Source organism: Eriocheir sinensis, chromosome 11 (genome assembly GCF_024679095.1).
Source record: "Eriocheir sinensis breed Jianghai 21 chromosome 11, ASM2467909v1, whole genome shotgun sequence".
In the NCBI taxonomy this organism is placed as follows: Eukaryota; Metazoa; Arthropoda; class Malacostraca; order Decapoda; family Varunidae; genus Eriocheir; species Eriocheir sinensis.
In genome coordinates this window covers 24499445-24512966 of record NC_066519.1, presented here as the reverse complement: position 1 = coordinate 24512966, position 13522 = coordinate 24499445, and the positions used below count along the sequence as shown (strand labels likewise).

The following is a 13522-nucleotide window of genomic DNA, read 5'->3' as shown; positions in this document are numbered from 1 at the left end:
TTCAAACAACAACCACCACCATAAGTATCATCCTTCAGTGGAGTGCAGTGCCACTACCTAAGACCATCCCTTCCTTTCGCAGATCCAAATCCAGTAAACAAAGGAAGACACGATTGCCTCTTCCTGAAACCACACCACCAGCATGGGCTCCTTCCTCGGGCATATCGTACCAGGCACCTTCTTTGCTATGTTCGGCGCCTGGTATGTGTATCAAGTGTTCCTGCGTTACTTCATGTGCCAGAGGGCGGCTACGGCGTTGGGCGAGAGAGGCAGAACGCTCTACAGGAATACCTCATCTTTCGTCTGTTGCTGCTGCCCGAGTATTCCCCTTGAAGGACTCCTGAAAATTGTGGCCTCGGTGGTTGGCATGATCGGTGAGCGTGTGGTTGTTTTATATATGATTTGCTTCCGACGTGATCGTGTCAGTATGTAATAGTAATGTATAAGTACTTCCATCGATATTCATATTGGTATAAGCGAGCTAGCAATGGGCTTAGAAAAGAACACACTTATAGACACATCGAAACCCCTTCTTAAACACATACATAACCCTCCTAGACATGCTATTCAAACCTTCTTAACACAATATCCTACTCATCCAACCCAGGCAAGTTAGCGACGGGACTAGAGAATAACAGACTTATACACACATCCAAACGCTTTTTAACACACACACGTTACCATTCAAACCTTCTTGATCACTATATATATACTTATCCAACAAAAGCGGGTTGGCGACGAGCTTCAAACATAACCCACTTATACACACACCCAAACCCCTTCTAATACACACACATTCACCTCTTTAATATACCATTCAAACCTTCTTAACACACTAATCCACTTGTCCAACATAGGAGAGTTAGCGACGGGCCTAGAGAAGATATTCATACACACATCCAAACCCATTTATACACACATCCAAACCCCTTCATGCACACACATTCACCTCTTTAATATACCATTCAAACCTTTTTAACACACTAATCCACTTGTCCAACATAGGAGAGTTAGCGACGAGCCTAGAGAAGAAGATATTCATACACACATCCAAACCCATTTATACACACATCCAAACCCCTTCTTACACACACATTCACCTCTTTAATATACCATTCAAACCTTCTTAACACACTAATTCACTTGTCCAACATAGGAGAGTTAGCGACGAGCCTAGAGAAGAAGATATTCATACACACATCCAAACCCATTTATTCGCACACCCAAACCCCTTCATGCACACACATAAGCCCTCCATTCTATTCCAGCCTTCTTAATCTACTTATCCAATACAGGCGAGTTAGCGACGGGCTTCGACGAGAACAACAACCTTCACCTCGGCAACGCTCAGCACACCACCATGTTCTTCTTCTTTGGCCTCCACGGGGCGGCTGAGGTACTCCTGCACTACCGCATCGCCGCTCCGCCCGACCTTGACTTCCTCTCAGGGGCTCTGGCGTTTGGCATGGAGGCGTTGCTTTTCTTTTACCACCTACACGGGCGAAGCAACATGGACGTACAGGTGTGTGTATTGGGTGGGTGGGGGTGTAAGGAGGCGAAGGAGGGCGTGGGTGAAGGAATATATAAGAGAAGAACAGGGTGTGTGTGTGTGTGCAAGGAAGCGAAGGAGGGCGTGGGTGAAGGAATGATTAAGAGAACAGGGTGTGTGTGTGTGTGTGTGTGTGTGTGTGTGTGTGTGTGTGTGTGTGTGTGTGTGTGTGTGTGTGTGTGTGTGTGTGTAAGCAAGCGAAGAAGGGAGTGGTTGCTGAAATAAATAAGAGAAGAACAGTGTGTGTGTGTGTGTGTGTGTGTGTGTGTGTGTGTGTGTGTGTGTGTGTGTGTGTGTGTGTGTGTGTGTGTGTGTGTGTGTGTGTGTGTGTGTGTGTGTGTGTGTGTGTGTGTGCGGGAATAAGTAAAAGAAGAACTGAGTAACGGAAATATATATGACACACGAGCAGGAATAATGAGAATGGGATCGATATAAAGACGTAAATATGAATGTGAAAAGATACCGAGAATTGGTGTGGATTAAAAGGTGTGTTTTGAGGAATGTGAGGCGTGGTAAGTTGAAGGCGTGAGGGGGAAGAAGTAATGGGAGGAATACATCTGAGTAATAACTTCACCACACGGTTTGCTTTAGTCAGAGTTGCAGAATATTGCCTAGCTCTGAGGGGCCTTACCACCTAACAAACTATACAGGCTGTCGGACAGAGAGAAATGGAAGACGGCTTTTATCTTGCACGTAACTAATGATGGCTGTTGATGATGATGATAACAGATACTAATACCTACCACGCTTCCCCCTCCCCCCCGACCACACAGGTACACATGCTGCTGTTCTTTGTGGTGGTGGCCTGCGCCGTCTCCGTCGTCCTGGAGATGTGCTACAAAAACAGCGTGGTGCCAGCACTCTGTCGGGCATATTTTATACTTCTGCAGGTAAGACTCGCATTAATTAAGTGTTCACAGACGTTACTGACTCTCACAACATATATTTCCTAAGGCCATTGAGGAGATTAGTCGGGTCCTCATGAGTTTTTTCACATTAATGGTGCAGAAGCCTCGTCAAACTAACACTAAGCTCATGAAACTATCCATGGGAGGCCTATAACCTCTATGAAAGCAACAAGGACGTACAGGTGTGTGTATGGGGTGGGTAGGGGTGTAAGGAAGCGAAGGAGGGCGTGGTTGCTGGAATAAATAAGAGAAGAACAGGGTGTGTGTGTGTGCAAGGAAGCGAAGGAGGGCGTGGTTGCTGGAATAAATAAGAGAAGAACAGGGTGTGTGTGTGTGCAAAGAAGCGAAGGAGGGCGTGGTTGCTGGAATAAATAAGAGAAGAACAGGGTGTGTGTGTGTGCAAAGAAGCGAAGGAGGGCGTGGTTGCTGGAATAAATAAGAGAAGAACAGGGTGTGTGTGTGCAAAGAAGCGAAGGAGGGCGTGGTTGCTGGAATAAATAAGAGAAGAACAGGGTGTGTGTGTGTGCAAGGAAGCGAAGGAGGGCGTGGGTGAGGGAATAATTAAGAGAAGAACAGGGTGTGTGTGTGTGTAAGCAAGCGAAGTAGGGAGTGGTTGCTGGAATAAATAAGAGAAGAACAGGGTGTGTGTGTGCGCGGGAATAAGTAAGAACAGAGTAACGTTGGTGTGTAAGCCCCGAAGTGTCTGAGGATATGTCACGCCGATCTTAGTGCTGTGTCAATCTACCACTAAGCTCATAAAAATACCCATGGACAACATATAATCTCTACGAAAACCTTATCAGTTGTGGGCGTGTAGGTTTAAAAAAGTCTGAGAATATGGGGCTATGGCACGCCGATCTTGAGTGTTTTTGAAGGTTAACACAAAGACGCCATAGATGTGACTGAAAGTAGCTTTTCCAGCATTCAATAACCGGCGCAGAAGACAATCTACTTCGTCTGACACTTTGCACGTTGGCTTTCAAAGACTTTTTAAGATCTCAAACATTACTTCTCACGCACCTTATGAGACACCGTGAAACCATCTATTAGCTATTAAGTCTGAGAACCTCTTGAGTTGTCCTTTTATGGAGCTGCAAATTATCTTCTTCACATACTCTATGGTCGGCACATCTCCAAGGGCAGACTATTGACCAGTTTAACCTATCTCGTGAACCTTAAGCACTCAGCCTTTTCCTTATTCCGCAGGGCACGTGGTTCTATCAAATCGGGTTCATTTTGTACCCTCCAGTTGGCCATCAGTGGGACCAAGAGAACCACCGCCAGATGATGCTGGTAACACTGCTATTCACTTGGCACAACGCGACGCTCTTCGTGGGCATGGCTCTCGTCGGCACTCTGGTCTACTTGAGGGTGAAAGCCTTGCCCCCCTCCTGCCTGTACACACGCCTTCACCATCACCTCAAGACGCCGTACGAGCCCCACCTGACACGCCTTGAAGCAGAGCCCGCCAAAGGGATGCTGTTGTCCGAGGATGAGGAGGTGTGAGGGGCTGGTAGGGGGTGGTGGGAGGTGTAAGAAGATGTAAAGGGTGTTCGGGCGTGTTAAGGGTGTAAAACTGGCGGGAAAGAGGGAGAACAGGAGGGAGGAGAGGGATGTTCGTGGGTGAGGGTTTTTAAGATGTTAGTTCAGGTAGACGTGCTAGATTATCGTGCGAAATGTCATATCGATGTGATTGTTCTACTACTACTACTATTACTACTACTACTACTACTACTACCACGACAATGACGACGACAGCGATGATCTCTGCTACTACTACTACTATTACTACTACTACTACTACTACCACGACAATGACGACGACAGCGACGATCACTGCTACTACTACTACTATTACTACTACTACTACTACAACTACCACGACAATGACGACAACGACGACGACTACTGCTACTACTACTGCTACTGCTACTACTACTATTACTACTACTACTACTACCACGACAATGATGACGACGACGACGACTACTGCTACTACTACTACTACTACTACTACTACTACTACTACTACTACTACTACCACGACAATGACGACGACGACGACGACTACTGCTACTGCTTTTTCGACTAATATCGCCACCAAAATTTGCGGTGCTAGTCCTTTACGAAACACGGAATAAAAAATTCTTGGAACAGTGAATAAAATAAATCCCGACCGTTGTCATCTATCAAGAAAACAAAATTCAAAACAAAACAAAACAAAGAATCGGACACTAACAATTGCTAACAATGTAGTGAAAACAACACTTATAGTTCCGTAGAGTTAATTGAAGCAAATTAATATGTAGGGGTGGGAGGATTAAGTTAAAGAAAAATGAGGGACGGGAAGGAAGCAGTGCATATCTGTGGTGATGCATTGATGATTACCAAAGGGGACATCACCAGTAATACAAGTGATTCACTGTGCCTAAATACCACGAGTTCCGTTCAAGAGTGCCTCGGGTGGCCTTCCCTGGGGCAGTGCTCTTCAGACCTATCTTGCCGCAACCCAATTTTTATGTGAAGCTTTCCCATCCTGACCCATTGCGAGGCCTATGATGGTGCTACGACCTGTGTTTGTCTCACCGTCTGGAATTAAGTTATGTATTTGAGAAGCGGCGATCCAATGCACAGAACTTTGAAGAACACTGCGCTAGGGTGATGTTTAGGTTCCCAGGACAAGAGTGACGTGTAACGTATAGTTGCTGTGAAGTGCAAGGCCGCTGTGGGTACGTCATTCAGCCATCTCGAACCTTGGGCTCATCATCACATAATAGTTCTTTCCCCTAAAAAACTTAATTTCGAAGATATTATAAGAAGAAAACGCTTTGTTGTTAAAAAATCATTACTTTTGTCACATTACACTAAACTGGTCCAAAAGCCCCACCCCCTCCCTCACCCTCACCCCAGTGTAATATTGACCCCTAGCCCCAAACTCCTTTCACCTAACCAATCAGCTCCTCTATGGTCCAACACAAATATGATCAGTTTGGGTGGGTCCAGGACTCCTTCCCAGCGCTACTGCATCACCGGATTCATCACTCTCCCCCTCATATGTCATCTACTTATATTTTTTTTACAGCAAAGGAGACAGCACAAGGGCATAAAAAAAGGAAACAATAGAAAAAGCCCGCTACTCGTTGCTCCTGTAAAGAATCCGAAGAGTATCATGCATATAATTTTTGTATACATTAAGTAAGATTAGGCAGCGCTATGGCCAGGGAGCTCCCCGAGAGGGCCCCGTAAAAACTGAATTCAAGGCTGCGTCGGACTATAGCAATGGAAGAGGAGGTGGGGCTGCTGGGTCAGTTTAATGTGCGATGGCTTTAGCCCGGTAGCAGCGACGGGCCAAATTTGTGGCTTTACCGTGTAGCAGCGACGGGCCAAATTTGTGGCTTTACCGTGTAGCAGCGACGGGCCAAATTTGTGGCTTTACCGTGTAGCAGCGACGGGCCAAATTTGTGCCATGATTTTAACCCCCCAAAATAGATGATACATAAACTGATCACAAATACTTTGATATATATATTATGAAATAGTTTGTGTGAGTGATGATTTTTTCTCATTCTTCTCGCTTAGAGGGACCATTAAGAAACATGATCCCCGCTGCTACCGGGTTAATAATGGTAAAGACTTTCATAATGGTAAAAATGGATGATTACTCTTGTTAGTATGAGTCAAAACTTTCATCGGTAGCTACGTACATGTTGTCAATCACGTAATAATTTTGTGGTGGCCCAGGTAAGCCAAACTTCGTAGTGGCTGGCAGGAGTCTCCACATAAGTCCTGGTGTACCATAAGTCAATTGTATTCTAAGTTGTCATATACTAAGGAAGCATAATTATCTTTCACCCTTCCATCCTCCACCGTGGGATCGCACCTTGTCTCACCCTGGCACCTGGTGTGAGTGTTCCCCCGCGAGCCGTTTGAAAATGGGTGTGAGGGTGTTCTATGTTCAGGGTGAGCGCCTTCGTACCTTCCATATCTTACTGTCGTACAAAAACACCACGTATTTCCTGATTCTTGCGAGCTGCTTCGAGTCTTTCTGCAGAAGTGCTGAAAAGGAAAAGACGAAGAAAAAGATGAACGCGTCAAGACTTTTGTGATACGAGTAATATTTCTTTTTCAGGATCATTCAATTTAAATAGGAGACCATTTAAATGAATAATCCTGTACGTCATTGCTTTAAATGTTTCTATTTTATGTAAACACTTTTTTCCGTAGTGTAAAACTAACACGAAAAGTAAATGTGTGTGTGTGTGTGTGTGTGTGTGTGTGTGTGTGTGTGTGTGTGTGTGTGTGTGTGTGTGTGTGTGTGTGTGTGTGTGTGTGTGTGTGTGTGTGTGTGTGTGTGTGTGTGTGTGTGTGTGTGTGTGTAGTTGAGTAAAGCATTCGTGATATAAAGTATCGTAAGTGTTCCACGGTGTTAAGTGCTTGTGGTCAGTGTCTTAATTGCTGTTCGTTTTCATTTTTTCTTCGTGGTGTTTATGAGCAAGAAACAAACAAACAGATAGAGAATTTTTTTTTGTTGGGTGTTTGTAATTTCTGTTCCCTGTAGAGGTGTTCGTATGTAAAGGTTGAGGCTGCAAGGCGTTAATTAATCTATATTTATATTCCCTTCGGGCATCGAGGGTTTACAGCAAAAAAGAGTCTGGTAAGGTGTTGTAATCATTGCTCTATATATTTCCGTTACTCTGTGGATTTTGTTAATAAAATGATAGTATCAGATTAGATGTTCTTTACTTTGCCTTTCAACAATTCAACTCAGTTAGTTGACGCATTTCTTTCTGATAGACCTCTAAGTGCTTTTCAACACTGTAGTGTCGCTCTCGTCGCAAATCTTCTCGTTTATTGAATAAAAATTATAGTCTAGACTCGCCTCACCCCTGTCCGCCAACAATCCGCCATTACTTATTTTGCCAGCTCAGTCCAGCCGCGAGGGAACTGCGTTGTCAATTCCTTCCAACTAATTGTTGCGAGACTCATGCTCCAGAGTAGCAGAAAGTTATGTGAAAAATGCAGCCCGTACAGCCGATAAAATCAAGGCTCTGACGCATGGTATGACATTTCAGATAATTTTTGTAGCCTAAAGAAGTGATAGCAAGGATATTGAAAAATGTTTCCTGATCGTTTTACTAATGCGATATTATGTTCCAAATCTAGCAGTGCAGTCACTGAGTCTGCAACTTTGCTTCTGGCAGGAACAGATCACCTAACCACAAAGCTGTTTTTCTAAACATATAAGGAGGGATCAAGAGAGACAAAAAAAATCTAAATCTGACTATTCAACTCAGAGAGAGAGAGAGAGAGAGAGAGAGAGAGAGAGAGAGAGAGAGAGAGAGAGAGAGAGAGAGAGAGAGAGAGAGAGAGAGAGAGAGAGAGAGAGAGAGAGAGAGAGAGAGAGAGAGAGAGAGAGAGAGAGAGAGAGATTTGTTAGCTTTGTCTCAAATGAATCGGTTGAATAGTCAGATTTAATTACTTTTGTTATAATTGATCCCTACTTATATGTTTAGAAAAACAACTTTGTGGTTAGGTGATCTGTTCCTGCCAGAAGCAAAGTTGCAGACTCAGTGACTGCATTAGTAAAACGATCAGGAAACATTTTTCAATATCCTTGCTATCACTTCTTTAGGCTACAAAAATTATCTGAAATGTCATACCATGCGTCAGAGCCTTGATTTTATCGGCTGTACAGGCTGCATACCGAATTTTTCTCGCATAAAACAAATACTTGGCTGGCACATTTAGGTTAGTCGCATATGAGCGAATTCGCATATTTCGAACTCGCATATATCGAGTACCCGGTTTTAGCAATGTACTTTAGATCCTCTTTAGATACTTTTGCAGTTTTGAATTCCTCTTTGTCATGGCTACATTTGACGCCGTAGAGTTTGCCGGTAACCCCGACATAGCGGAATTCAAAATTGCAAAATTACCTAAAGACGATCTAAAGTACATTGCTAAAACTTTCAACATCCCTTTCACTTCAGATGTTAGGAAAGATCAATTAAGAACTCTCATCCTTGTCCATCTCGGGGATACAGAAACGGCCAAATTCCCTAATCCTGAAGCAATGATGCTCAGCTCATGTTAGAAATTAAAATGATCGAAATGCAAGCGAAGCTACTTGAGCTGGAACATGCGGAAAGAGACAAAGCTAGGGAACATGAGTTGCATGAGTAAGATTGTCTGATAGACTGGATATTTAATCTCTGTTCTTGGGTAGAAAAACGAATAAATCATCTAAATCCTTGCTTATTTTGCTTCTCTCTTCGTGGTATCTCTAAGGAAGGTTGTAAAAGATATTTAGTCGTATGATTATCGTGTTGTTTAGAGTCCACCTCTTCTAATATAGCTCCCTGGCATAAGACAATAGTTACTCCCTAAACGAGCCATCTTTTATAGAGCATGGAAGAAAACTAACTTTAGAAGGTAAACAATAGTACAGCTACGCCAGAGTATTGATTTATATTATATATTATATATTATCGTTTCTCTTAATTTACTCTACACAAAGAAAAATAACAGGCAGGGCTAAGGAGCGTCAAATACACCCGGCGAGACGTGTTTACAGGACTGAGTCAAGGTCGTATGTCTAGTTTTTTCATCACACTTATATAATACATTCCCTTAAAATTTATACCATATTATTAAGCACACAATTTCGTTATGTAGATATTCCATTAAGTGAGTGAGTGAGTGAGTGAGTGAGTGAGTGTGTGTGTGTGTGTGTGTGTGTGTGTGTGTGTGTGTGTGTGTGTGTGTGTGTGTGTGTGTGTGTGTGTAGCTTTGAAAGAAACATGTCTATTCCACAACGAAAATGATTCATGCTCACTATTATCAATTTACACATGAAAAAATATTACTCAGTCATATCACATAACCGTCTTTTAAGGGACACCCCTCCACTTTCCACCCTCCCCCCCCCAGAAAAAAATAAAAAAAATAAAACGATACACACTGAACCACTAAAAATATATCACGGTACTGAAATAACATGAAACTGTTGTATAATGTTATAAGCCTTCTTTCTCTCCCTAATTGGCGTAAGATCATTAAGCAATTTAACACCATTAACTTCTCTCACTTTCCTCTTAAGCGTTTTAAAGACCCGGGCATCAACAAGCTATTTTGGGCGACGCTGCGGGGTGTAGAGGAAGGGGGTAGGGGAGGGGAGTGGGGGGAGAGAGAGAGAGAGAGAGAGAGAGAGAGAGAGACGCCTGGCCCAATGTCATTCTTATTTAATCGAGTTTACATAGGCCAAAACGGATAGTGCTGGGAAACATGACATGACCTGACCTCTCCTGACCTGACCTACCCTAACCTGACCTTTCATCTTGACCTCTGACCTCACACGCCACCCACGCAACAGTGTCATCTCACCCCCAGCTCTTCACTTGCTCTCCACGTTTCGCTTCATTTCTCCTTTTTCTTTATTTTTTCTCTTGTCTTATCTTCGATTTTTGTTTTCCTTCGATATTTCTTTTCTATTTTCTAGTAATTTTTGAGTACTGATCATTTTTTTTATCTTTGTTTTGCTTTATTTAAATGATATCTTTGAATGGTCTCTCTCTCTCTTACTCCTTATCTCTCTTCCTTACTTTCTCTTTCTTTCTCCATACTAAGATAATTTGCATTCATTTCCCTTAAATTACGTCGTTCTCTTCTCCTCCTCCTTCTTCTCCTTCCCTCAGTCCTACTCATTTACTTCCTCCTCTCTCCTTTCCACTTCTTACCTTCCTCCCACTCGTTTCCTTCCACTGCTTCCCCCTTTCCTTCCCTCCCTTCCCAAGCACACATTTCTCTACACATGTTCATCCCTCCCTTCCTTCCTTATGTCTTCTTCCACATCCTCTTCTGACCGTTCCTTTCTCTCCTTATTATCCTTCCACTCGTTTCCTTCCACAACTTCCTCCTTTCATTCTTCTCCTTCCCAAGCACATACTCCCTCTCCCCTGTTCATCCTTCCCTTTCTTCCTTATGTCCTCCTCCTCACCCTCCCCTGACCGTGCCTTCCTCTCCCCCCTCCCTCCATCAGATATTCCAATTTTCATATGTTATTGAAAAAGACACGCCACACAGAGAGACCAATAATTCCCTCTCGGCGCCTCCCTTGAAGCCAAATTTACTTAGAATGAGAAAGAAAGGGAAGAGAGCGAGAGCCAGAGCGAGAGAGAGAGAGAGAGAGAGAGAGAGAGAGAGAGATTAAATGGAGGTGATGTCCAAAGAAGAAGTAAAGAAAGGAAGGAGTAAAGAATATGTGCTTGTGGGGAGATGTTAAAAAAGAACAAGAAATGGAGAAAGAGAGGAAGAAAAGGAAAAGGAGGAGGGGGAGAAGGAGGAGGAGAAGGAGGAGGAAGAGGGAACGTATATTAGGAGTTAAAGAAGAGGAAGGAAAAGGAGGAAGAGGATTAAAAGATAACTGCTTGTGGGAAGAGGAATAACAGGGAAATGGAGGAAGAGGAGGAGGAGGAGGAGGAGGAAGAAAGGAAAATGTTTGTGAGGCGTTAAGAAAGAGGGAGGAAGAGAAAGAAGATGAGGAGATGAGAGGAGCGGTGATGTTTGTTGGGAAAAGGAGGAGGAGGAGGAGGAGGAGGAGGGAAAAAGAGATAAGAGGAAGAAAGGGGAGAAGATGGAGGGGAAAAAGATGGAGAGGAAGGAGATGGAGGTAAAGTAGGAGATGGCGTGTGAATTAGAGAGAATATTATTTAGGATTTTCAAGATGGAGAAAGAGAGAAAAAGAAATACAACCTGAAGGAAAACGGTCCATAAAACAACATTTAATATTTCAATAAACATTATATCACAGAAATCATACACATATCTCTCTCTCTCTCTCTCTCTCTCTCTCTCTCTAAATTTGTGTGTGTGTGTGTGTGTGTGTGTGTGTGTGTGTGTGTGTGTGTGTGTGTGTGTGTGTGTGTGTGTGTGTGTGTGTGTGTGTGTGTGTGTGTGTGTGTGTGTGTGTGTGTGTGTGTGTGTGTGTGTGTGTGTGTGGTGTGTGTGTGTGTGTGTGTGGTGTGTGTGTGTGTGTGTGTGTGTGTGTGTGTGTGTGTTTGGGTGTGTGGAGTGTGTGTGTGTGTGGTGTGTGGGTGTGTGTGTGTGTGTGTGTGTGTGTGTGTGTGTGTGTGTGTGTGTGTGTGTGTGTGTGTGTGTGTGTGTGTGTGTGTGTGGTGTGTGTGTGTGTGTGTGTGTGTGTGTGTGTGTGTGTGTGTGTGTGTGTGTGTGTGTGTGTGTGTGTGTGTGCATGCATGTATAAAGAAATAACGTTTATTTTTTTCATTCCTCCTTCTCCTCCTCCCCCTCCCCTCTCCCCAGCGACCGTGGAAAATAAACATCAGTAATCCATAACCTGGAAAATGGGAGCGGCAGGAGTCGCTTCAGTTGGAAGAATGGAAAATACTTCTCGAGACGACGAATGTTGGGGCGGGGAGCGTCGGGCGGCGAACACGCTTAGGAATTCACGGCGACGAAAACTAGTACCGGGTGTCATAGTAAATAATTGGAGCTATAGAAATCTGATTGCGTCAATTGATCCCTTTCATTCGTGAACAAAAATATCAATAATTAAATTATTTATTTCATTCTTTGTGTGGGTGCCGCAGTTTGATTTAGTACGAATCAGATTTATAGACTGTGCTGAGTTCGACGATTTAGTGACAATGGGTTATGCGAGGCGAAGAGCGTTGCCGAGGACCGTGTCTGATCTATTGAAAGGAATTCTAAATGGAGTTATGATGAAAGAAAAAAAAACAGGTAAAAGAATGGATTATAGAGAAGAGCATTGGCGAGGAGCATATCCGATCTAAATGGAGTTATAATGAAAAAAAAGAGAAGAAAAAGTATAAGGATGGATTATAAAGACGAAAAGCGTTGCTAATGACTTTATCTATTCTAAAGAAAGGTATACTATATGGAGTTACGATGAACGTAATTAAAGACGAAAGAAAATGAAAGAAAAAGCTAGCATCAGGGTTTGTACCTTCCAGGGATAAACGATGTAACCTTCTCAACCATCGCGCCAAGACCACAAATATGTGATTTTGTTAAATATTTATTGAAACATCCTAACCAACGTTATAGGCCTCAGAGACTCGATAAAAAGAAGCGAAACCATATCAGAACTTAGCATCAGGATTTGTACGTTTCTGAGCTTCGATCTCTAAGCTTCTCGACCACCGCGCTCACAATACGTGGTTTTATGTACGACGTAGTCTGCTTTCAGAATAAATCTACGGTGCGGTCATGCCACATTTTATTAGTCTCGTCCGTGATCGTGACTGCTTCCGTCCACCTCTCTGGCTAATGGTGCCTCATCATATCGCTCTTTATTTGTGGGTAAAATACGAAGGCTTAAAGTGATACATTCATGTGTTATAGAGTAATAATGAAATCGAAGAAAACGAGGCTTCTCTCCTCTGTCGTTTGTTTACGCTTCGGTCGTCCTCTTCTTGTCACCCTTAAATTCCGGGTATTAAAATGGTGTCGATATATGCGTCTCTTGCAGGCATTGGTCGTACTTACACCTTTTACCGTGGAAATGAATAATTAATAGGAAATACAAACCCAGCTTTATTGGTTAGAGGATGAAAATAAACTCTTTGCGTTAGTGTAAATCTTACCGCAAAAAACCATCATGCACACACACACACACACACACACACACACACACACACACACACACACACACACACACACACACACACCACTGCAATAGCTGAGTCGGTTAAAGCGATGCGCTGCCAGGCTTCGTGGCGTGACAGGCAGAGGTTTGAGCCCCGCACAGGCAGTTTTTTTTCTTCCGCTGAGTAGGAGTGGTTACTGACCCCCCAAAAGCAAGGGGGATAGGGTGTGTGGTGTATGAGGTTACGACAGTACCCAGAGATCGACTAATGAGCCTTGCTCTAATCGGGAGGGTACTTGCTGTCGACCGCGAGTCCAACTCGTGATCAGACGTGGTGAATTATACACACTCAGACAAACACACACACACACACACACACACACACACACACACGGTAGCTCAATATTAGAGCTCTGCGCTGCCAGGCTTCACGGTCTGGCA

General features: G+C 43.5%; 1 protein-coding gene across 2 annotated transcripts in view; it reads left to right on the top strand.

Moving 5' to 3' along the window:
- The window catches only part of LOC126997088 (transmembrane protein 45B-like), a 33383-nt gene extending 26195 nt beyond the window's left edge, over positions 1 to 7188 (top strand). For both annotated transcript variants that reach the window (XM_050858144.1, XM_050858145.1), the window contains exons 2-5: positions 83 to 374; positions 1296 to 1522; positions 2323 to 2439; positions 3664 to 7188. In XM_050858144.1, coding sequence (XP_050714101.1) covers positions 143 to 374; positions 1296 to 1522; positions 2323 to 2439; positions 3664 to 3963 — 876 coding nt within the window. In that variant the 5' untranslated portion in view covers positions 83 to 142 and the 3' untranslated portion in view covers positions 3964 to 7188. The remainder of the gene's footprint in view (positions 1 to 82; positions 375 to 1295; positions 1523 to 2322; positions 2440 to 3663) is intronic.
- The last annotated feature ends 6334 nt before the right edge of the window (positions 7189 to 13522 follow it).